The sequence below is a fragment of the Elephas maximus genome, chromosome 9 (genome assembly GCF_024166365.1).
Source record: "Elephas maximus indicus isolate mEleMax1 chromosome 9, mEleMax1 primary haplotype, whole genome shotgun sequence".
In the NCBI taxonomy this organism is placed as follows: Eukaryota; Metazoa; Chordata; class Mammalia; order Proboscidea; family Elephantidae; genus Elephas; species Elephas maximus.
The window spans coordinates 42,206,362-42,230,904 of NC_064827.1; the positions used below are offsets into that span (position 1 = coordinate 42,206,362).

At 40.6% G+C, this 24,543-nt stretch overlaps 1 protein-coding gene across 1 annotated transcript; it reads left to right on the plus strand.

Annotated features, from left to right (window-relative positions):
* The first annotated feature begins 12,514 nt into the window (after positions 1–12,514).
* Positions 12,515–23,536, plus strand: DNAJA1 (DnaJ heat shock protein family (Hsp40) member A1). Its single transcript, XM_049897061.1, has 9 exons — positions 12,515–12,685; positions 13,793–13,934; positions 14,291–14,468; positions 16,753–16,857; positions 17,513–17,740; positions 19,995–20,109; positions 21,409–21,524; positions 21,845–21,945; positions 22,642–23,536. Exons 2-9 carry the CDS (start codon positions 13,803–13,805, stop codon positions 22,858–22,860), a joined length of 1,194 nt encoding a protein of 397 aa, XP_049753018.1. The 5' UTR covers positions 12,515–12,685; positions 13,793–13,802; the 3' UTR covers positions 22,861–23,536.
* Positions 23,537–24,543: the final 1,007 nt, after the last annotated feature.

The following is a 24,543-nucleotide window of genomic DNA, read 5'->3' on the forward strand; positions in this document are numbered from 1 at the left end:
TAGTTGTATTTCTTCCATGACAGATTTGTTCATTCTTTTGGCAGTCCATGGTATATTCAATATTCTTCGCCAACGCCACAATTCAAAGGCGTCAATTCTTCTACAGTCTTCCTTATTCATTGTCCAGCTTTCACATGCATATGATGTGAATGAAAATACCATGGCTTGGGTCAGGCACACCTTAGTCTTCAGGGTGACATCTTTGCTCTTCAACACTTTGAAGAGGTTGTTTGCAGCAGATTTACCCAATGCAAAGCGTCTTTTGATTTCTTGACTGCTGCTTCCATGGCTGTTGATCGTGGATCCAAGTAAAATGAAATCCTTGACAACTTCAATCTTTTCTCCGTTTATCATGATGTCGCTCATTGGTCCAGTTGTGAGGATTTTGGTTTCCTTTATGTTGTGGTGTAATCCATACTGAAGGCTGTGGTCTTTGATCTTCATTAGTAACTTCTTCAAGTCGTCTTCACTTTCAGCAAGCAAGGTTGTGTCATCCGCATAACACAAGTTGTTGATGAGTCTTCCTCCAATCCTGATGCCCTGTTCTTCTTCATATAGTCCAGTTTCTTGGATTATTTGCTCAGCATACAGATTGAATAGGTATGGTGAAAGGATACAACCCTGACACACACCTTCCCTGACTTTAAACCACTCAGTATCCCCTTGTTCCATCCAAACAACTGTCTCTTGATCTATGGACAGGTTCCTCATGAGCACAATTAAGTGTTCTGGAATTCCCATTCTTCACAATGTTGTCCATACTTTTTTATGATCCACACAGTTGAATGCCTTTGCATAGTCAATAAAACACAGGTAAACATCCTTCTGGTATTCTCCGCTTTCAGTCAGGATCCATGTGACATCAGCAATGATATCCCTGGTTCCACGTCCTCTTCGTCATACGGCCTGAATTTCTGGCAGTTCCCTGTTGATACACTGCTGCAGTCGCTTTTGAATGATCTTCAGGAAAATTTTGCTTGTGTGTGATATTAATGATATTGTTCTACAATTTCTGCATTCGGTTGGATCACCTTTCTTGGGAATAAGCATAAATATGGATGTCTTCCAGTCAGTTGGCCAAGAAAGCTGTCTTCCATATTTCTTGGCATAGATGAGTAAGCACTTCCAGTGCTGCATCTCTTTGTTGTAACATCTCAACTGATATTCTGTCAATTCCTAGAGCCTTGTTTTTTGCCAATGCCCTCAATGCAGCTTGGACTTTTTCCTTCAGTGCCATCGGTTCCTGATCATATGCTACCTCTTGAAATGATTGAACGTCAACTAATTCTTTTTGGTATAATGACTCAGTGTTATTTCTTCCATCTTCTTTTGTTGCTTCCTGCATTGTTTAATATTTTCCCTGTAGAATCTTGACTATTGCAGCTTGAGGCTTGAATTTTTTCTTCAGCTCTTTCAGCTTGAGAAATGCCGAGTGTGTTCTTCCCTTTTGGTTTTCTATCTCCAGCTCTTTGCATATGTCATTGTAATACTTTACTTTGTCCTTTCGAGCCACCCCTTTGAAATCTCCTGTTCAGTTCTTTTACTTCATCAATTCTTCCTTTTGCTTTAGCTGCTCGACATTCGAGAGTAAGTTTCAGAGTCTCCTCTGACATCCATCTTGGTCTTTTCTTTCTTTCCCATCTTTTCAATGACCTCTTGCTTTCTTCATGTATGATGTCCTTGATGTCATTCCACAACTCGTCTGGTCTTCAGTCATTAGTGTTCAATGCATCAAATCTCTTCTTGAGATGGTCTCTAAATTCAGGTGGGATGTACTCAAGGTTGTATTTTGGCTTTCATGGACTTGCTCTGATTTTCTTCAGTTTCAGCTTGAACTTGCACATGAGCAATTGACGGTCTGTTCCACAGTTGGCCCCGGCCTTGTTCTGACTGATGATATTGAGGTTTTCCATCGTCTCTTTCCACAGATGTAGTCAATTTGATTCCTGTGTATTCCATCTGGCAAGGTCCATGTTGGTGAAAAAAGGTATTTGCAATGAAAAAGTTGTTTGTCTTGCAAAATTCTATTATTCCATCTCCAGCATTGTTTCTATCACCAAGGCCATATTTTCCAACTACTGATCCTTCTTCTTTGTTTCCAGCTTTTGCATTACAACCCAGGTGGCTCATCTTCTGGTGCTATATCAGACAATATTCCACTGCTATTCATAATGTTTTCACTGGCTTATTCTTTTTAGAAGTAGACTGCCGGGTCCTTCTTCCTAGTCTGTCTTAGTCTGGAAGCTCAGCTGAAATCTGCCCTTCATGGGTGACCCTGCTGGTATCTGAATACTGGTGGTATAGCTTCCAGCATCACAGCAACACATAAGCCCCCAGAGTGCAACAAACTGACAGACACGTGGGGGGTACACATTGTGGTCTGACTTCTTGGGGTGCTGCCTCTCAGACCCCAGATGCTCTACTGTGAGAAGCACAACTTAGCCACATGAAGAGGCTACACGAAGGAGAACTGAGGTCCCCACCAACAGCCCAGGTGAGCTCCCAGTCAACATTAATTTCCCAGCCATGTGAGTGAGCCACCTTGGAAATGGAGCCTTCAGCCCCAGTCAAGCATTTCAGCAGACACCACATGGAACAGAGATGAGCTGTCCCTAGTAAGCCCTGCTCAAATCGCAATATTTTGAGCAAATAAATGATTCCTGTTACTTAAAGCCACCAATTTTGGGAGCAGTTGTTACAGAGCCTTAGATAACCTAAACGATCTCTTAAAAAAAAAAAAAAAGTAATTGTTCCTTCTGTGTGTTAGAATTCTCAACACTGAAATGTTTGAACTTTGGGTCAAGACTCAACTTGCTCTAATACAAAAGCCACTTATACACTTGTAAAAATATTAGTTTAATATCTGTGCCCCCACTCATTTGTAAACTCCATGAGGAAAGGGATTATGTCTGTCATGGTCAACATTGGCTCAGTGACCTGAAAAGACCCTGACACACAAGAGGCACCCAATCAATATTTTTATAAATGAATGCCCACCCTCTAGCTATACTAGTTCCTCTGAGCAGGATAGTAAATCTTATGATCATTATTAGTAGTAGTAAACATTTATATAATGTTTACTACATGCTAGATATTCTTCTAAGTACTTTAAATGTATTTACTCATTTAGTCCTCACAATAACCCTATGAATTAGGTACTATTATTAGCTCTTCTTACAGATGAGGAAACGGAGGCACAGAAAGATTGAACAAGTTGCTCGCGGCCGAGCCAGCATTCAAATTCAGGGAGTCAGGCTCCTGCATGCATATCCTTAACTACTACACTGACTCTGCCCTAGGTCTGGTAGTGCCATTGCTATTTGGAGCAACAACAAAGTAAGTTTACACAGCAGAAGATGACTAGCAAGGAGCATGCTTCTGTCACAGCTGTGACTATACACATAGAAAGTTGCACATAGGGAGCAAGCTCCTGCTCCAAAATGCCAGAAGAATGAGAGTCAGATATGAGAGGTGGTAACACCCACCAGGAAGAAAGACCCTTACCCCCCGCAAATCTCAAGTCTGGCTGCTAAAACGACTGAACCTCAACTTGTGGGCTCAGCCAGCCCAGTCTTCCAACAGAACTGTAAAAATCCCCCAAGTGTTTACTTTACTCAGCACTGAGTCCCTTTGTTGCTAGTCCTACTGTGACCTGTGGCTGGGCTTTCCTGATGCTCAGTGCAGAGACCGATGGCAAAGGTCCACCCTGGCACCCTCACCAGCCCTGCCTTTGCTCTGAGGGGCAGCCTGGATATGGGAGTCTGAACCTAAGCCAACAGTACTTTCAAGGTCACCAGCAGATTTGCCTCCCAGTTTCATGAGTGCAGTACTTTCTTGACTCAATACCACCACTCACACCACCAGCAAATGTGTACACACACACAGACACACACAGTCACAAATACCTCTGGCCTCACTCCCACATTTGGAGAAGACATGAGAAATTGAACATAAAAATATTGAAATGGCAGTTTAACCCAACCATAGAAGAAATATTCCATAACTGTATTGTTTGATAGCTACAAAAGGGATATAGACTGGAAGGTAGGACTTCAGGTCCCGGTAATCAGGGGAGCCTTTCCAGTGGGAGTCTTTCAACTGGGTCTTCTCCATACAACATTCATTCAGCAAACAGTTCTTGAGCACCTGCCAATGTCAATGACTGTGCTAGGTGCTGGAGATAAAATGCTGCTGCTAAGCTATGATCATCAAGACAGCCCTTCCACCCTGAAGCATTGCTTTAACTGCCTGAATCCCATCAGGCTCTAAGAGGCATCCCTGCGAACTGGTCACCCTGTAGGGGATGCTGTCAAGGACACTGCTCCTCACATCACTTAATGTTCTCTTTATAGGCATCCCTGGGAGACATTCCAATCTGATCTCAGTTCCAGGAATAGTTTTACTTCTCCAGAGTAACAGGTTTGTTTTTTATGTATGGGCACCATGAATTATGGGACCAATGAGACTGTCAGCTTAAGAGACAAATTCATGACCCAGCAGTAGCATTTTTAGCCTGACTCCAGCCTATATTTTGTTTCTACCCATGTTTTTATTTCTTCATCCTCCCCGCTTTTAACTTATGCCATTTTATTGTGTTTTTAATATCCTTGGAAGTGGCCATGAACCCTTTCTGGAAGAAGACATGTCTTCAATGTTTATAATACAATATACACATTATAGAAATGCTGTGATAGAGGTGTGTCCACAGGGTGATGTAGGAACACAAGAAGGGCTTACAAATCAGTCAAGTGGAGTAGAGAAGACCTTGCATGGGAGCCACTGCTTAAACTGAATTTTTTGTTTTGTTTTGTTGAGGATATTGTAGTTGATTCACAATGCCACAATTCTCAAACAAAATTAAATTGTTGCCAAGTACAAGAAGAGACTAAAAATATGTCTTTCAGAATAGATTTTGATGTCATGTCATGGATTTATGGGACACCATAGAAATTATTTATAACGAATTGAAGCTACTTGCACAAGAGGTTTCTTTCACCAATGTTTTTCTGACAAAGATTATGGGGGAAAACAATTCATATATGTGCACAGAAGGAAATTCAGATGAAATCTCAATCTTAAATTACAAGATATTTGATAAAGTGAGGAAAAAATTAAGGTAATTATCTAGAAGATGTATATACCCAAAATGTTATCAACTGAATTATTCAAATAAATGATATCAAACAGGATTTAAGAGTTTTAATTATTTAGGTCAGGTGTCTCTGATTTGGAAGGGATATTAAAAGTCACTTGCTTCGATTTCATTCCTTTGTAGCAGTATTCTTAACTCGTCGTTTCACCTTCCAAATATATCTCCAGTCTTGGAATCTCCCTTGGTTGTGTGATTGCTTGTGTGAAAACAGAAGGAATAGCTGCTGACACATTGTTTTAAGTGTGCTGAATCAGCAAATTATTTTTAAATAAACTCAATTTACATCCCCCAACACACACACCTTTTTTTCTTCTTTTTCTAAGAAAGAGCGCCAGCAGAAATTCATGTTGACAAACTGCATACAGAGGACCTCAAGAAATAGGTCGGGATTTTGTAGGTGAAGCACTCCACAATTTACAAAAATTGACAATAAACCTGTTTGCTGCCCGTCCTTCCACTCTTCAATAGTATGAAAAATTACGACCAACTTCCTTCAGGTTTAAAAAAAGAAAGAAAAAGTAAACCAGATGTGATATATCCCATGACTTCTTTCAGCTTTCTGCTAGGCCTGGCGGTTTAAAGGGAATACTCTCTGTCCTTGCATTGGGGAAACTTGTTGACTTTTAACTTTGACTGAATGGAATGCATTACTCTTTTTTTCCCTCTCTCCACATCTATTAAAAATTTTAAAACAGAAACAAAAACACATAAAATCAAAATTACCTGACAAGCGCTCACTGCTAAGAAGAAAGGCTACTCTGGACTCAGCTATTAGTCAATGTTTTAAATGTACCCGGGATTTATTGTATCAGGTACAGTAAGACACACAGGCTCAGAAATGACTATCATGAAAGAAGCAGTTTATTATATTCATAGTTCCCTGGGGAGAACACAGCAGGCCACAGGACAGGGCCACACTGGGAGCTGAACATGGGGACAAAGTAACAACAAGCTGGAATTGTAGGAAAGGGCTTATGTATGGCAAGCAGGGTGAGCTTAGCTAGGTTTCATGGGCTTCCTGGGGTTTGGGCATTTTTAATAATTCTGCAGGCTCTGAAGGCATAGCGGCTGTTCCTAGTTGTTAGGTACCTGGCCCCAAGGCTATTAGGGCAGGTGCATAGTGGCCCAAGAGTGTGAGAACTCAAAAAGGGGAGTGAATAGAGGGTGGACTTAATCAGCTGCTCAAGAAAGGCAGTGACCAGCCTCTGGCCAGGACCTCAAAACTGTCAAGACAACATTTTCAAAAGAAAACACTGTACAGGTAGTCCCAAACTTAGAACTGGGGTCTGTTCTGACAATTCCATCATAAATTGGTTTTGATGTAAGCCAAATATCTTTTTTTTTTTTTTGGTTTTCCTTTCTATTGCCTTTTATTATTAGTATCTCTATCAATCCGATCTTTGTCTTTGGGGGCTGGCGTGAGAATGATATAACATCAGCAAATAACAAATAGCATAATAACATCAGCCAATTATGCGCTGCAACATGTAGTACATATTACTAATGATAACATGTACAAAAAAAAAGTCATGAGTAAGTGCCAAACCAAAAACCCACTGCTGTCGAGCTGATTCCGACTCATAGCGAGTCTATAGGACAGAGTAGAACTGCCCTGTAGAATTTCCAAGGAGCGTCTGGCGGATTCAAACTGCTGACCTCTTGGTTAACAGCCATAGCACTTAACCACTACACCACCAGGGTTTCCGTCACACGTGCAGTTTATCATATTTTGAATACACTGCAAGTTGGGGACTACCTACCTGTATTAAAGTTACTCTGACGTCTCCTGCCAGCTGGGCACCAACACACTGAATCGAGTAGAGCTAGGCCAAGTGCGTCAGAGCTCTCCAGCAAGCAGTTGGAGAACTCATAAACACATGTGTTCATTCAGAATGGATTTTTGGAAACTTTTTATTATGGACATCTTCAAACCTATACACACAAGTAGAAAGAATGGTGTAACTGGCTTCCATATAGTTTTCACACAGCTTCAGTAATTGTAAACATTTTCCAGTCTTGTTTTATCTATATCCCACCAACAGTAACACTATCGATTTTTTTTTTAAAAACCATTCTCGCTCCTAACACAAGTAACAGTATCTTCATGTCATCTAATAATATCCAATTCTTATTAAATTTTCCCCAATGGTCTAAAAATGTCTTTTTATATTTAGTTTGCTCAAATCAGTATCCAAACAAGGTCAAACATTGCATTGAACTGTTTTGCCTTTTAGAACCTTTTATTCTGTAGCAATCACCCTTCTACCCTTCATTCCCCCTTCCCCCCCCCCTTCTGTTTATTTGGACAATGGGTCATTCGACCTGCAGAATGTTGTGTGTTCTGCATTTGGCCAATTGCTTCTTCACTGTGTCATTTAACTCGTCATTCTCCACCTCATGTTTCCTATAAACTGGTGTTTAGATTTAGAGGCTCGATTATCTTCAAGTTCAATTTTTCAGGCAAGAATATTTCATAGAATGATGCTAAGATTCATCTGTGGATTCTGATGGTATCAGCCTGATTCCTCCATTTGTAACCCATGCCCAATAGCTTCAGCACCATTGATAATCCTTGCCTAGAGCCATTATTTGAGGGTTATGAAAACGATGGCTTTCTAATTTCATCACTCCTATATTCAGGACCTAGTACTCTTTTAGAAAGAAAAGTTTTCTCTCTGCAACTAGGTGATTTCCCTGAAACAGTTCTTAAAAGTAAGTTATGATAAATTCTTGATTCTTCCCATTATTGATTAATTTTCAGAACGACGAGTTGTTGTCCTAGCTAACCAAAAGGTTGGCGGTTTGAGTCCATGCAGAGACACATCAGAAGAAAGGCTTGGCGATCTACTTCCCAGCCCAATGGAGCACAGTTCTACTCCGACACACGTGAGGTTCCTGTGAGTCAGAACTGATTCAAGCGCAACCGATAACTACTGTTGGGAGTGACAAGTTACTAGTTCAAAGCTTGAATTGGGAGGGGAAATTTTATACTTTTTTCAAGTTTAATGTTTAGCAAGTTCTACACTTACATGGATTAAGAATTATAAAAAGGCATATTGTGACATGTCTCCCTCTCACCTGTCCTCTCCCCCCAGCACCCAGCTCTCACCACAGGCAACCATGTTATAAGTTTTTGTGTATCCTTCAGAATTACCCCATGCACATTCAAGCAAATAAGTATACAGTTTTTCTTTTTCTTAGCCAACTTTTATGCCCATTATTTTATTCACTTAATATATGAGCTTGCATATTTTAAAAGTATTTTCTGTATCAGGTTTCGTTGTCTTCTTTATTTTGGTGGTCTCAAGAGGTTATCTTCATATTTGCATCACACTTGCATTGTTCTCAAAATTGTGGAAATTTCTGTTGGGTCCCTGAAGCAGAAAGAAACACTAAACATGGTAATATTTATTGTAGAAACTCTTGGGTGAAGTGATTTGACATACATCATTGTTGTTGTTGTTAGTACCATCAAGTCAATTCCAACTCATAACAACCCTATGTACAACAGAACAAAATACTGCCCAGTCCTGTGTCAACCTCACAATTGTTGCTATGTTTGAGCCCACTGTTGCAGCCACTGTGTCAATCATCTTGTTGAGGGTCTTCTTCTTTTAGGCTGACCCTCTACCAAGCATGATGTCCTTCTCCAGGGACTGATTCCTTCTGATAGCATGTCCAAACTTCGTGAGATGAGGTCTCGCCATTCTCATTTCTAAAGAGCATTCTGGCTGTACTTCTACCAAGACATCATACGATTCTTATTTCATGTGCTTAATCAATGTTAGGTTCACAAATACATAAATTCATGTTACAGTAAGGTAGGAACTTTTAGACAATTGTTCTATAACACATGAACACTATTATCTACTGTTTTTATTGTTTATGCCTATTTCATGCCTTCACACTTGCTGGTCTGCCCGGTAAACCCATCTGTATGTTGTATGGCTCTCCTACTCAGCAGTCCAATACGCTCCCTTTACTAGCAGTTATCACACTGAACTTTTTTTTTTGTACTCTTTTTTTTTAATAGTGCTTTAAGTGAAAGTTTACAAATCAAGTCAGTCTCTTACACAAAAATTTATATACACCTTGCTATGTACTCCTGGAAACCCTGGTGGTGTAGTGGTTAAATGCTACAGCTGTGAACCAAGAGGCTGGCAGTTCGAATCCGCCAGGTGCTCCTTGGAAACTCTATAGTGCAGTTCTACTCTGTCCTATAGGGTTGCTATGACTCGGAATCAACTTGATGGCAGTGGGTCAGTGGGTTATGTGCTCCTAGCTGCTCTCCCCCGAATCAGACAGCACACTCCCTCTCTCCACCCTGTATTCCCTCTGGCAATTCAGCCAACTTGGTTTCCCCTCAGCCCACTCACCTCCCCTCCAAGCAGGAGATGCCCACATAGTCTCATGTGTCTACTTGAGCCAAAAAGCTCTCTCCTCACCAGTATCATTTTCTATGTTATAGTCCAGTCCAATCCCTGTTTAATGTCTTAGTCATTTAGTGCTTCCATAACAGAAATACCACAACTGGGTGGCTTTAACAAAATTTATTTTCTCAAAGTCTGGTAGGTTATATCCGCCAGACGCTCCTTGGAAACTCTATGGGGCAATTCTACTCTGTCCTATAGGGTCACTATGAGTCGGAATCGACTCCACAGCACTGGGTTTGTTTGTTTCGTTTTTTTTTTTTTTAGTAGGTTATAAGTCCAAATTCAGGGCGTCGGCTCCAGGGGAAGGTTCTTTCGGCTCTGGAGGAAGGTCCTTGTCCTCAATATTCCCTTGGTCAAGTAGATTCTCAGGTGCAGTGACCCTGGGTCCAAAGGATGCACTCTGCTCCCTGCTTTCTTGGTGGTATGAGGTCCCCAACTCTCTGCTTGCTTCCTTTTCATCTCTTGAGAGATAAAAGGTGGTGCAGGCCACACCCTAGGCAAACTCCCTTTACCTTGGATCAGAGAGGTGACTTGAGTATGGGTGGTGTTACAATCCCACCCTAATCCTCTCAACATAAAGTTACAATCACAAAATGGAGGACAACCACACAATACTGGGAATCATGGCCTAACCAAGTAGATGCACACATTTTTGGGGGGACATAATTCAATCCACGACATCTGAAGACTTGGTTTTGGGAATGGTTCCAGTCTTGGGCTAACAGGTCTGGGGCGAACTTTTTTATGTCTCTAGTTCCCTTACTATGTGGTGAGCTCCTTGAGGGCAGGGACCATGACTTAGATAATTGTTTTATCATCAGGCCCTAGCACACTCCCAAGGAGCCCTGGGGGTGCCACATTTAAGCACTCAGCTGCTAACTAAAAGGTTGGCAGTTGTAAAACACCCAGTGGCTCCACGAGAGAAAAACCTAGCGATATGCTTCTGAAAAGATTACAGCCAAGAAAGTCCTATAGAGCAGTTCCACTCTGTCACATGGGGTTGCTGAGTCGGAATTTTCTGGACAGCACCCAACAACAGCACCCTAACCAAAAAAAATCCAAACTCACTGCCATTGAGGCAATTCTGACTCATACTGACCCTATAGGGCAGAGTAGAACTGCCCCATAGGGTTTCCAAGGAGCACGTGGTGGATTCGAACTGGCGACCTTTTGGTTATCAGCAAGCTCTTAACCACTGTGCCACCAGGGCTCCAACAGCACATTACCTGGCAATATTAGATTTTTAGTGTTGGTTTGAAGAAAAAAACTATACACCATAGATGATAATTCAGAAAGCAACATCTAAGACCAGAAAATTAGCTGCTGTTCAGGGAGAGCAAACAGTACACAGAAGTGAAACAGTGCATTTGGAACCTGACAGCTCTGGTGACTGGTGTGCAGTTTAAATAAACAGAGAATGATGAGGTAAGCAGGGACATGCTTCCAGGGTAAAGTTCAAAAAGATAACACCTAGCGTGGAAGATGTTTCCCAACTTGCTCTGAAGCCTCACCTCCAGCTACTCCAGCCCATTAGCTCTGGCTATATCCAATTACTCGCAGTTTCCAAAAGACACACTTCTTCCACACATCTCAAGGCCTGCCTTTGTGCTTTGTCCTTTGCTGGGAATATTCTCCTCCCTTCTTCAAAACTCAGCTCAACTGTCACTTTCCCGGGGACGTTTTCCCTACTCCATCAGTCTAATATAGACCCCTCCTCCCCTGCTGACCTGCCTCTTGCTGTTATAGTTCAATGACTTCTCCGGCTCCCTCACTAAAGACTAAGTGTCGTGGACCAGGCTTTTCCACCTTTCCATTTTCAGCTTCTCCGGTGCTAGATATTCACCATATGTTTGTTTATGTAACTGAATAACCCAGGCCCCTATTTTCCATTATGCCCTCGTCCCAAAATTTGAAAGCGCATGAGCTCACTTTATAGACTGTAGATCCAGGTTCACATACTAACAGAACCTGAAATTCAGATAAAGTCATTAGAACAACTTTTTACATTTAGCCACTCTCGATGGTACTGCGTCCCCAGCTAGCCAAACCAGGTGAAAGCCTGGCCAGAGAAGGGCTCAAGGCTCTCAGCTTGCGCCAAGACATCCTAAACGTTTCCCTATTTATTTGCACAATCCCCTGAGCTCCATGTGTAGGAAACAGCATGGCCCAAGGCTGGGACCTGGACTTGCACAAAGAGCTCTTTCAACCTCCCATTTGGTGAATTACAAGATCCTGTATGGAAACCCTGGTGGAGTAGTGGTTAAGTGCTACAGCTACTAAGAGGTTAGCAGTTCAAATCTGCCAGGCGCTCCTTGGGAACTGTATCGGTTAGTTCTACTCTGTCCTATAGGGTTGCTATGAGTTGGAATTGACTCAACAGCAGTGGGCTTGGGTTTTTTTTTTTTTGTATTCTGCGTGAAATACAGCAAGACCCAAGGCCTCTGACACTGGTCTGAAGGCCAGGCCCGCCTTGCTCAGCATTTCTTGCTCGGCATGTTCCCATAACCTCAGGGCTGAGGAACTAAACCGCTTGAAGACGCCGAAAGACGCAAATGAGGCGAATGCAGAGAGGAGGGGCTGCAGGGCTTTGTTCTGAAAGGTTTCCGTTCAGCAGACCGCATTCGCCAGGGGCCCTGCTCCAAGCTCTCCCTAACCCTACGAGCGGCGGCGTCCACTTCACCCATTTGAATTCTCCGAGTTGCCTCGGAATTGCAGAGCAAACTGAATAATCCCTGCTTCCGCCCGAGACTTCCGCATCCCGGGCCCGCCGGGTAAAGGAAAGGGGCTCCAGAAGGTTCCATGAGCTTCAAGAACCCAGGCTTACGCCCACCCCCCCACAAGGCCTTTCGGCACAGCGCCTCCCACCCCGAGCGCCCCCGCGCCGTTGCCCAGGTAACTGCGGGGAGGTGGCAGCGGCCAAGAGGGGCGGGACTTCCGGCGAGTGACGCGCCGCGGCTCGGCTACAAAAGACGACGGCTGCGGCGCTCCGAGGGGAACTTTCCAGAACGCTCGGTGAGAGGTGGAGGGGTGGCGACTCCCGAACTGCGTACAGCTACGCGCTCCGTCCCGCTCCCCCACACCAGCCTCGGTCCGCTCAACTGTGAGTTTCAGTCCTCGCGCTTCCCCTTGTCTCCGCCTGGCGCCATTGGTGGCGCCGGGATTCCGGATGGAGTCGCGGGCGGGAGGCGGTTGGCTCCGCGTGGGCGAGAGGGTTGTCGGTACCCATATCCACGATTCTCAGTCTGGAGGGCTGGTGTGTGACTCGGCAATGAATCTCCGGCTCGCAGTGAATGGGCCCGAGACCTTGAACTCTCCCACTCCTCATCCAGTCTGTGGACCCAGAGGAGGCGCCGCCTTCCTGCCCCTCTGTCCGCGCCCCCGACCCCCCCGTACCGTACTTTCTCGGGGTGGGCGGCCTCGCGCGCACGCGCAGAGGGAGGCAGGGAGTCGAGGGGCTGCGGGAGGAGCCTGCGGCTTTCGTTTCTTTCTCCCCACCCTCTCTTTGTTGAGGGCTGGGCTTCGCTCTCCACCCCTTCGATCCGTGGTGGGCGGGAGAAAGGAAGGAAACCTTAACGGTCGGCGCCAAATGCAGGGGAGAACCTGACGAGATGTAAAGTACCCTGCCTTATGGGGAGAGGGGGTTGGACGGTTAAAGCGGAGGAGTGTAAACCCTGTGATTGAGAAACATCTCTAAGGACTTGGGGGAGGGGAGCTGTTTCTCTGGATCTGGTGTTTCTGATTATTTCTGTAAACCAATTCCCCCTATCCCCAATTGTGCCCAAACGTCTTTTTTCTGGGGAGTATATGGCGTTATTAGACTTACCAAAGACGGTAAAACGTGAGAATCCACGGACCGAACCTACTATGCTTCTTTTTATTGTGGCTGGCTGTCACCACCTTTGGGAGGGGGAAACAAGCAACCCAGGTAATAATGTGTTAGTTCGGATACTTTAGTGTGGGAGAGTGGAAGCCAACTGCTACAAGGAGCCCTTGAGTTATTCGTTGGTAATTACTGTTTTATGTTTAGTCTACTAGAATTTGTGGCTGAGTTATCCCAGAAATTGTTACTTTTACGGTGAAGTTTAGATAGTGAGGTGGTATTCCTCTAATCAGATTTGGCGAAGGACTCAACTTTTGTCTTAACTCTGACTTTACTAATTAAAACTACAATTTGAAAGTCGGTTAAAATGGCATTTTCTTATTTCAGGCTGTAGAAAATGGTGAAAGAAACCACTTACTATGATGTTTTGGGGGTCAAGCCCAATGCCACCCAGGAAGAGTTGAAAAAAGCTTATAGGAAACTGGCCTTGAAGTACCACCCTGATAAAAATCCAAATGAAGGCGAGAAGGCAAGTAGTACGTCCTTAAAAGTATCTGAATAGTTCTTTCCCAGGTGTCTAGTTTTTATAGTACCACGTGAAATTGAGTGTATCTGACATAATGGCAAAAGGAGCCCTGGCATGATATGGTTAAGCGCTGTGGTGCTAACCAAAAGGTCAACAGTTCAAACCCAACACCCACCAGAGGCTGCATGGGAGAAGAGATCTGGCAATCTGCTACCATAAAGAAAGATTACAGCTTAGGAAACTATGGAGCAGGTTGCTATGAATTGGAATCAACTTGACAGCATAACAACATAATGGCTGTGCTTTGTAAGTTTTGTTTTAAAAAATGAAATTTATTCTTTTTTTTTTTTCTCAAACAGTTCAAACAAATTTCTCAAGCTTATGAAGTGCTTTCTGATACAAAGAAAAGAGAATTGTATGACAAAGGAGGAGAGCAGGCCATCAAAGAGGGTGGAGCAGGTGGTGGTTTTGGCTCCCCCATGGACATCTTTGATATGTTTTTTGGAGGTGGTGGAAGGATGCAGAGAGAAAGGAGAGGTAAGACAACCTAGTCCACATGCAGCAAATTAAAGTAGCCATTGGTCAAAACAGATTGTTGAGCAACCATAAGTTTTAAATGCATGTTTATGTTGGTATAATGTTGGGTACTTAATTTATGGTGTAGTTTAGATTGAGGTTTGATGTAACAATATGCTAAAAAAAAAAAATTTGCTAAACCAATTAAGCGGTAACAGATTATTCGTAAAGGTCTTGCATGTACTATGATTAATCAAACACTAAAGAAACAAAATAACAGCAACATAATTTTCAAAGTGTTTTTTATAGATACCAGGCTCATAGCGACCCAGTGTTAAATACAGTAAGTAGCCTCTTCAGTCAAAGGTGATCTGAAGTAAATTTTATGAGGGTCATACAGCCAGTCCACTGTAGAGCCAGAATCAGAACACAGGTTCATTGTCTTCACATAGCTTGTTAGCTGTAATCTTGATTCAGCTTTATTTTATCAAAATACATGAATTTTTATTTAGCAGAAACGTAGTCTGCAGGCTGTAGAAATATTGTTCAGTACAGTGTTCTGGTCAAGAGAAGACAGTCTCACCTTATTTCCTGTATGTTTTATACAAACAAGGGCTAATGAGTAGAGGCCAACTTTAGAACAAATGGGCAAGTCGTTAAATTTCACTCTGAGCTTTTTAAGAAGTTGTTTTGTTTTACTTTTTTAAATAAGGGATTGACCTAATAGCTATCACTGGCAAATTTTTTGTGTGGATTAAATCAACGAGAGGTTGCTTTTTGGCATGAGACCAATTGGACCAGAAAATACATGCTTCATTAAGATCCAGAAACTTTATTTTCTTGTACTCTAGACTCTGTATAAAGTGAGCAGGGCAGTTTTCATCATGCTAAAACCATTTACATAGGGTTGTGTTTATGATATTCCAAAGTTGGAGCTAAGAACAGAAGGGTGTATAGTAAATGCCATGTAGCATTTCATTGGAAACTAAAAGTGTTTACAGGTGCAGAAAGGAGTTGGAAAACTTTCAGTTAGGTATAAGGAAGTACTGTTTGGTGGATAAAGTCCTTGATGGAAAGACTACTGACTAGGAACTTATTACCTAATCATTGGCAGGTGAATTTATTTCTGCACTCTCAGAATCCTCATATGATCTCCACCTTCCACTTCACATTTTAAGATGAAGTATGCAACTCTTTGTAGGTACTGACCACGTGGCTCTTAAAGTTTGGATTGACAGTCAAAATTCAGTTTTTCAGTCACGGTAGCCACATTTCATGTTCTCGGTAGCCACATGTGACTAGTGGCTACTGGTATTGGGCAGCAGAAATATAAAATATTTCCATAAAATATTTTTTTTTTTGTCATTGCAGAAAATTCTATCGGACAGCAGTATCATAAGGAATATGAGAATGTAACTTTTAAACAACTAGTGTAGGCTAAGCAGTTTTTTTTTTTTTTTTTTTTTTTTGCTTTGCTGCTGTTGATTAGGAAGAAATCGGAATTTATAGTTTTAAATGGCAACTCAGTGAATACAGCAGCCACATCCCTGGCTAATAATGATTAGCAGCATTTTGTTATGCTGAAAAAACATTGGATGAAGTAATTGGCCATGTTGCTCAATACTGTACTGTCTTAGTTATCTAGTGGTGCTATAACAAACACCACAAGTGGATGGCTTATACAAACGTTTATTTTCTTTCACAGTTCAGGAAAATGGAAGTCTGAAGTCAGGGCACCAGCTCTAGGGGAAGTTTTTCTCTCTTGGCCCCGGAGGAAGGTCCTTGTCTCTTTTGAGTTTCAGCTCCTGGGTGAGCTTTATGTGTCTTGGGATCTATCTTCCCCACCTCTGCTCTGCTTAAAGGAGATTGACTCAAGATACACACTGCACTAATCCTCCCTTTTTAACATATAGCAAAGACAACCCGTTCCCAAATGAGATAACCATAGGCATAGAGATTAAGATTTACAACAGTTTTGGGGACATTCTGTCTATAACACATACTAAGTGAAAAGTTCAAAGAAGATGTTGGGACAGAAATGCAGGTTTGGATTCATTTCTCGTGAAATGTGTCTGTTTAAATAACATTGGTTTTCTGGAGTGATTTTGCAGGTAATGTTTTTTGATTGCCATCATATAACAGTTTGAAGATCCAATGTGGTAATGTGACATTTTGTGTATGTAAATAGATGTTCAGTGAATGTATTCTCTGTGGTTCATTTCTTATTCTTTACGGTTTTTGTAATGCCTTGGACTCAGAAAAGATGTAGTAGCTTAGATTTTTAATGTGCAATGTTTTGTTTTAGGAAAAAATGTTGTGCATCAACTGTCAGTAACGTTAGAAGATTTATATAATGGTGCAACAAGAAAACTAGCTCTGCAAAAGAATGTGATTTGTGACAAATGTGAAGGTATGGTATTTCTAACATCTTAAGAAAACTCTGGGTATGTAAAACTCGCAAATGTATACTACCCAAATCGTGGAGTGTAAAAGTATAGAAAAAACCATGTGACCGTACCACCTAGAGAAAATGAGCAGAACGTTAGCATTTTCTCTGTATATTTTAAATGTATTTGAGACTGAACTGACCCCCCCCCCACAACATTTGGAGACAGCGCTTGCTTATCTGATATTTAAGAAACATTTTTTTTCATAATCTGTAGTATGTTTTAAACTGTCTCTTTTTGGCACTTTACGTGTTTCATTTATAGACAAATGACTGGCTGTGAACCTCTAAGCGTCTTTATAAATAAAGGTTACTTGGTATCTTGTAGGCTTAAAAACTCTTTAAAATGTTCTGATCTCACAGATGAAGTAGTCCTAAATTCAAGATTCTAAAATGGCTCCTTCGGAAGACCAGCAGACAAGATGTTTATAGATATTTGAAGGTGATTGTGGCTATATTTTATAAAAAAAAAAAAAACTGGATTGTAGATTCTTAGAGCAGCATTTTATCAGATCTTTAAAATCTTAAAAGAGTGGTGTTTAGGAATGGTCTTAAGTGTTCATTACTGTGTTTGATACTACATTTATACATAACTTCATCTTCTTTTTAAACTATTTAGGCCGAGGTGGTAAGAAAGGAGCAGTAGAGTGCTGTCCTAATTGCCGAGGTACTGGAATGCAAATACGAATTCATCAGATAGGACCTGGAATGGTTCAGCAAATTCAGTCTGTGTGCATGGAGTGCCAGGGCCATGGGGAACGGATCAGCCCTAAAGACAGATGTAAAAGTTGCAATGGAAGGAAGATCGTTCGAGAGAAGAAGATTCTAGAAGTTCACATTGATAAAGGTGAGTTTGAGCCATTTCTCATTCTGAAATCTTGGGTGCTGTGGGGTGTTTAGTTTCATTAGTGTATTATATTTTATAGTTGATGTATCACCCAGAGATAGGGTTTAGCTCCTCGGTAAATAATAAAAGGCACACATTTGCGATCTCCCCAGTAAATATAAAGAACCACCTTTTTGACATTCATTGGTGGCACTGTAAATGATTGACTAGTGTTCCCGTTATGTGGCTGTACCAAACTTAATACATTCTCCTGTTAAAAGTCTTTTCACCAGTTTGTTATTTTTTTTTTTATATATATATATAGCAATTAAACTCTCTTTGTATACATTCTTAGTTTTCTCAGGAATTAACTAGATTAAGAGATGTATGCATACTTCAAAGGATTTTGGGAGGGAGGCTTTTTGTTGCTTAGCTTTGTCGCTTTTTAGAACATGTGTTGTAGAGATTTTAGAAAATTTGTATAATCCCAAAGGAAAATAAAATCCGTGTCTGCGGTAAGTGACTGCAGTAGTATTTTACCATATGAGTTAAGCTGCTCCCCTGTTTTTGCTCGATAATCATACGCCCTCATTATTTCCTGAACCAATGATTAAAGTTGCCTAGGTAAAAGCAACTTTGTTTCACTGTTCATTATGGAAATCATTAAACCTGTACAGAACCAAATAGTAAGATGAATTTTTTTTCTCAGCCAATTATTGAATTCAACAAATCTTCTTACTGTTAATTGGCCACTGTTTAGTAGGGTGTGTGTTTTGAATTTTTCTAGTGGTAGCCCCCCTGGCTACCAGCAGCATGTACTTAGGAGGGCATTGGTTGCAAGAGAAACCATTTATGCTGTGCTTACCCATACTTTTTACGGTAATATGGAACAACTAGCAACACCTGAGTTTAATTTTGCTGCACAAATGTGACAAGACAGTTACTTTGCCTTGTACATTGTTGAAGGCAGATTGTTTAATTTGGTTGTGTATGATCATTTTTTTAAGTCTTTCATTTTTTAGAGGTACATACTGAACCATTGGGATAAATTGATAGTCTGGGTTTTGCTTCGAAGTAACACATGGGGGAATGTAAGTGGAAGTATCACAGGAGAAACGAATAGTCCTGAGTTGATAACTGGAGAAACTAGATATATGGAGATTCATCTTACTATTTGGTTCTGTACAGGTTTAATGATTTCCATAATGAACAGTGAAACAAAGTTGCTTTTACCTAGGCAACTTTAATCATTGGTTCAGGAAATAACGAGGGCGTACTGCTACAATGTAATGATCCGCAAACACAGATTTTCTTAAGTTTTAAGGTGATGCCCAAGCTATTACTGAACTATATTGCAGGACAGAGGTTGGTGGGGTGGAATCTCATTGAAATATGTTGGCCTTTAAAGAATTTTTTGCAGTGTTGGGAAATAACCTGTCTCTCTACTTTTTACATTGACCACATAGACTAAGAGAGTGGCAAGCAGTGATTATCCTTTATTTTGTTTTTAAAGGGTACTAAACTGAATGGTTCTTTAACAAAAAGATGTATAAAAGTTTTTCAATGGTTGAAGAGTTATTCCAAATAAAAGTTAGTTGATGAAGAAAAAACGCAAACCCATTACCCTTGTTGATTCCAACGCATAGCAACCCTATAGAACAGGGTAGGACTGCCCTGTAGGGTTTCCAGAGAGCAGCTGGTGAATTCAAACTGCCAGCCTTTTGGTTAGCAGTCAAATGCTTATCCACCACCAGGGCTCCATGTTGATGAAGGTTTTCTCTGTATAATTACTGGTAGTACAATATGTAGAAGAAAATCTTGGTTTATGCCACTCTTGCACTTTACAAATAACCCGAAATAGGTTCTTACATATAAGTGGTGAGGTGGAACTCTGGTTAACGTTTATTAGTTATAATATTTGACATTTTATTTAATTTTCACAACAGCCATAATGGGGTTGGTCTCAAGGGAAAGTGGAAGCTTAGCAAGGTTGTGCCTTGCCTCCCTGGGTAATCCAGCTTGTAAGTAGCAGCTCTGTGATTTGAAGCCAGGTCTGTTGGTCTCTAGAGTTTGTGTTCTTTAGTATGTAATAGTTTCCTTCTTAGTAGGAAAGTGGGTTGATCTAACCAAGTAGCCATTTTTAACTATTTCTGTGATGCTTAGCATTCACAAAGATTTTTCAGGCACACACAAACCTGCATTTGTGTGTCATAATAGATTTTGGGATTCTAAATTTAATTAGAAGTTCAGTGACAAAATTAACTTTTGTTTTTAGGTATGAAAGATGGCCAGAAGATAACATTCCATGGTGAAGGAGACCAAGAGCCAGGACTGGAGCCAGGAGATATTATCATTGTTTTAGATCAGAAGGACCATGCTGTTTTTACTAGGTAAAAACTCAGCCTGTCTTGCGTGTTTGGTTTGGTGGTTTTTAATTTTAATGAACTTTTTATTACTCTTAGAACATATTTCCTAGAAGTACCTTGGAAAAGCATGAAAGTTAGGCTATGGATAATGTATTTTGTAAAAGGTTGTTAAAACCATAGTTGTGACTATATGCTTGTTTTGAAGGAGGCTGTAAAAAAAATAGAATCTGATGTTAGCTTTTGGTCTCAAAATTGTTGCCTAATCTGGAACTTGAAGGGTGTGCTTCAATCAGGAGATACTTTGTAGCTTTTATTACTAATAAATATAGTCAGGCAGGCAGCAGGTGGGATGGGGAAAACTTTGCCCTCAATCTTAGTACAGGCAGTTAATTTGAAGTAAGTGCCCTAAAGCTGTCACCAGTTTCAAATTGAGTTCATGATAAACTGGATTGTTTCCATACCAGGCAAAACCAATCTCTGTAAGAAACTCAAATTGCTACCCAACTTTAAGTATGTTTAAAAACGCAGGTCCATTGCTGTGTAGTATTTAATGCTGATTTTACGATGATTTTAACACTGAAGCACAAAGATTGGTGGTTGACAATGAATGTGTTAAATATATACCCATGACTAATTTCAAAGTATACCGGACTGGAGGTAGAGTTCCAGTAAATGTCTTGGTAGTGTCATCTAGAAGGAACTATCTATTATAACTAATTTTAAATTATAATACAGACATTTCCCAAGTCTTAAGAACAGTAGGAAATGACAACAAGGTAAGGACTGTTGTGCTGTCGCCAGTCATTATTACAGATTCACCATGAATCAACCTGAAGGCAACTGACGACAAATTGGTTACCTCACAGAGATCAGGAAATCCTTACCGTCCCTTGAAGTTGCTCGTATCCCCGTTATTTAATTTCATAGAACCTAAATAATCCTAGACTCAGCCCAGGTCTGTCCAACTGTTACACGATAATGCCCTGTTGTGATAGTAGTGTTTGTTTACTGCCTTTTAGCCTCATTCTTGTGAGAATTTTCTTTTCTCACTTTTTATGGGAAAACAGATTAAAAATGAGGTAATGAGGCAATTTAGGGATGGTACATGGTAGAGGTTGCCTATAGAATGTGCTGAAGGATCCTGAAGCTTTGTAGATACAAGGCTGGCAAGTCCCGTATGTCTGCTGCTTCATTCTTAGCATGGGGAAAGGAGGGTGTCTTTGTGAAAGACGCCATTGATGTTAAAACAATCGCCTGCTCTGGGCCTTCTGATAATTGATGATTTAAAAGATGTAACTATGTGCCACATTTACATCGATACAGACGAGGAGAAGACCTTTTCATGTGTATGGACATACAGCTGGTTGAGGCATTGTGTGGCTTCCAGAAGCCAATATCTACTCTTGACAACCGAACCATAGTCATCACTTCTCATCCAGGTATGATACCTAGACTAGCTCCTCATTCTAGTCGAGTGTTTTTTTTTCATTGTCTGCTGATAACTCAGTAGTGTTATAGGAACTTGGTGAAAACTGAGGTTCTTCCTTCATTGCATACCCTTCATGAGGCTGAGCTGAAGTCATGTGACCTTGGCTCTTTTTTGTTTTGATAGCCACTAGAAAACCCATAAGTGAAAGATGACAAAATTGCTTCAGCTCACAGATTTGTTCCTATCAGTGAACTCTAGGATGTTGTCTACTTGTCCTGCATTCTAAAAATCTGACCATACTTATGGAAGAACTTGGCTTCAATGTTTTAGGTCAGATTGTCAAGCATGAAGATATCAAGTGTGTGCTAAATGAAGGCATGCCAATTTATCGTAGACCATATGAAAAGGGGCGCCTAATCATCGAATTTAAGGTAAGCTATAGTCTGAATACTTGAGAATGATTAATTTTTTAAAATCCAGTACAGAATTACATTTTTCTGAATGTCAAGAAACACTAAAAATTTATTGTTATGTTCTTGTTCAGGTAGAAATACTCTGATCTGATAGTACTCCTGCCGCCTTGTGAGCGTTCTTTGTTAACAAGTTGGGGGTGGATTTGTTTGCATCATTAGCTGGCTATTTAAAGTGTTGGTGGGGGTCTTAAATTGATCTTATTTTATTTCAGGATCTTAAAATAATCGTTGTGGATTTTTGGGTTGAATACTATATTAAATTTGCTGATTCATTAAAAATGTTTTTTGGTTAAGAAAGGAACTACCTTTTTAAATAAGAATAGTTTTGTTTAAATTAACTGTTACAGAGGATCAGAATGTATTTTAGGACGGGCTTGTGTTAAAAAAAAAAAAAGTATTTGCTGAACAGAATAGTGGTTGTTTAGGTGCAGTCTTACTAGGATCACAAAATAAAACCTGTGTCATAAGCCTTAAAAATGCCAATTCAGAATGTCAAGTGCTACTAACCTGACCTGGGATTGGTAGATTTCCCCTACAAGTTAGATATGGGTATATGTGTTCTTCTTGGGAAAAATTGAGCCCACAGTAATTGGTCTACAGAACTAATGATGAAATCAGTCAAATTGGACTTACAGTAGAAATTTCCTTCTGTAGGTAAACTTTCCTGAGAATGGCTTTCTCTCTCCTGAAAAACTCTCTTTGCTGGAAAAACTCCTACCTGAGAGGAAGGAAGTAGAAGAGACTGATGAAATGGATCAGGTAGAACTGGTGGACTTTGATCCAAACCAGGAAAGACGGCGTCATTACAATGGAGAAGCATATGAGGATGATGACCATCACCCCAGAGGTGGGGTTCAGTGTCAGACCTCTTAATGGAGGCCGCTGAATATTGCTCACTCTTGGCATTTTATATGCCGTAGTGAAGAAGTGAAGGACTGTAATCATAATATGCTCACTACTTGCTATTGTTTTTGTTTTAATGTTCAACTATAGTAGTGTTTTAAAGTCAAGAATAAACTCAAATATAAAAGCTCTGACTTTGCCCTGTATGTACGATGACTTCAGTGTGCAAGATAAAGTCTAATACTTGTAAAGGCTACTTTTGGTTTTTAAAAAAGAAAAAATCTTCTCTAGTGTTTGTTGGGCCATACCTTGTAATTGTTTTCAGCTGTGCACATGGACTAGCTTAGACTGAAATGCTAGGTGTGTATATTGACTTCAGTCTATGACCCTTAATTGTTAAGCTGTAAAATTAAAACTGTACTTAACTGGCAACCAAAAGAAAATCTGAATTTGTGGAGAAGTGTTGGTTTGTATAATTGTTTGTATTAACGTGAGATTCGTTGTGATGATTCTGCATTTTTCTGTTGCCTCAACTGTTTCTTGAAGATGGCTCAAGATATAATTTAGCATGTGATATTAGTGGTGGAAATGATACCTTTCTAAAGAAGGGATTTATCATCCTATACTGCTTCTTGAGGTCTTGTACTTCTAGAATTGCACTTACTTTGGCTGTGCCATCTTTTTATGTATATATTATATGAAAGTATGTTGATTGGTTCTGGTTTTTTTGTTTGTTTTAACCCCTTGTCTTTGGACCATGATAAGCCCCAGAGTAGGGACTCCAGGAGTTGGGTAACTTAGAAGACAAAGTGAAGATACCTTTACATGGAGAAGTAATATGCATGTATGAGATAGGAAAGGTGTTCCTTAGCTATGTTACAGGCTTCCTTTAAACCATATAACTTAACGCTCCAAAGTATTGTAATGATGGTAGTATAGCAAATTAGGATGAATAGCTTTAATTGTATGTTTAAAAGTCATCATATGTTCACATGCTTAAATCTGGATATTAGAATTCAGGCAATTCTTGGTATGTATGAATTTCTCCTTAATACACTGATTGCAAAGCATTTCCAATGTGTGTCACTACAGGCTTTTTTTTTCCCAGCTCGAAGCCTTGGCTTTTCCCTAATTAAGATAGGTAACTTTTCCTTTAGCTAAAATGAGTAATACCAAAAAATATTTAACTATAGTTAAATGTTTAATATTATTTAAACCTGGATGGGGAGTGATAATGGGGGTGGGGGTAATGTGCCAAGGGTGGTTTAAAACTTGGTAAACACTGGAGTAAGAGTGAGAGAGCTTTTTGCCTATTCTAACCTATCCTCAGGTTCTGCTCTCTGTCCTGTAATTGGGAAGCTTAAATATTTCCAACCTGGAAGTGGCCAGTATCATAAGTTCCTCTATAGAGAACACCAACTTAAAAAGATACTAAAACTTGATGTAGAAAATATCTCCCAAGTGTTCTGTGCTTCTTGTCGATTCTCTGTTGACGGCCTCTTCCCTCTCCCATTAGCATTAGTGTTGGGCTGTCTCTTAGTTCCTTTGCCAGACAGCTACCTTAATACAGTTGGTAGATATGAAAGAGATGTTCCGGAAAGGAGAGAGAAAAGCCAAGGCAGTGAAGAAATAGGAAAAGGTGACCTAGGTGCCTGGTATAGGCTCTCAGTAAACAGTTAGTTGCCCACGCCTCATTTAAGTAGCATCCCATGT

Bases quoted from the DNA above. Each gene is read 5' to 3' on its own strand.
- DNAJA1 (XM_049897061.1), top strand. From the start codon at position 13,803: ATGGTGAAAGAAACCACTTACTATGATGTTTTGGGGGTCAAGCCCAAT. The intron at 13,935-14,290 runs GCAAGTAGTACG...TTTCTCAAACAG, and splicing joins ATCCAAATGAAGGCGAGAAG to TTCAAACAAATTTCTCAAGC. The intron at 17,741-19,994 runs GTGAGTTTGAGC...TTTTGTTTTTAG, and splicing joins AGAAGTTCACATTGATAAAG to GTATGAAAGATGGCCAGAAG.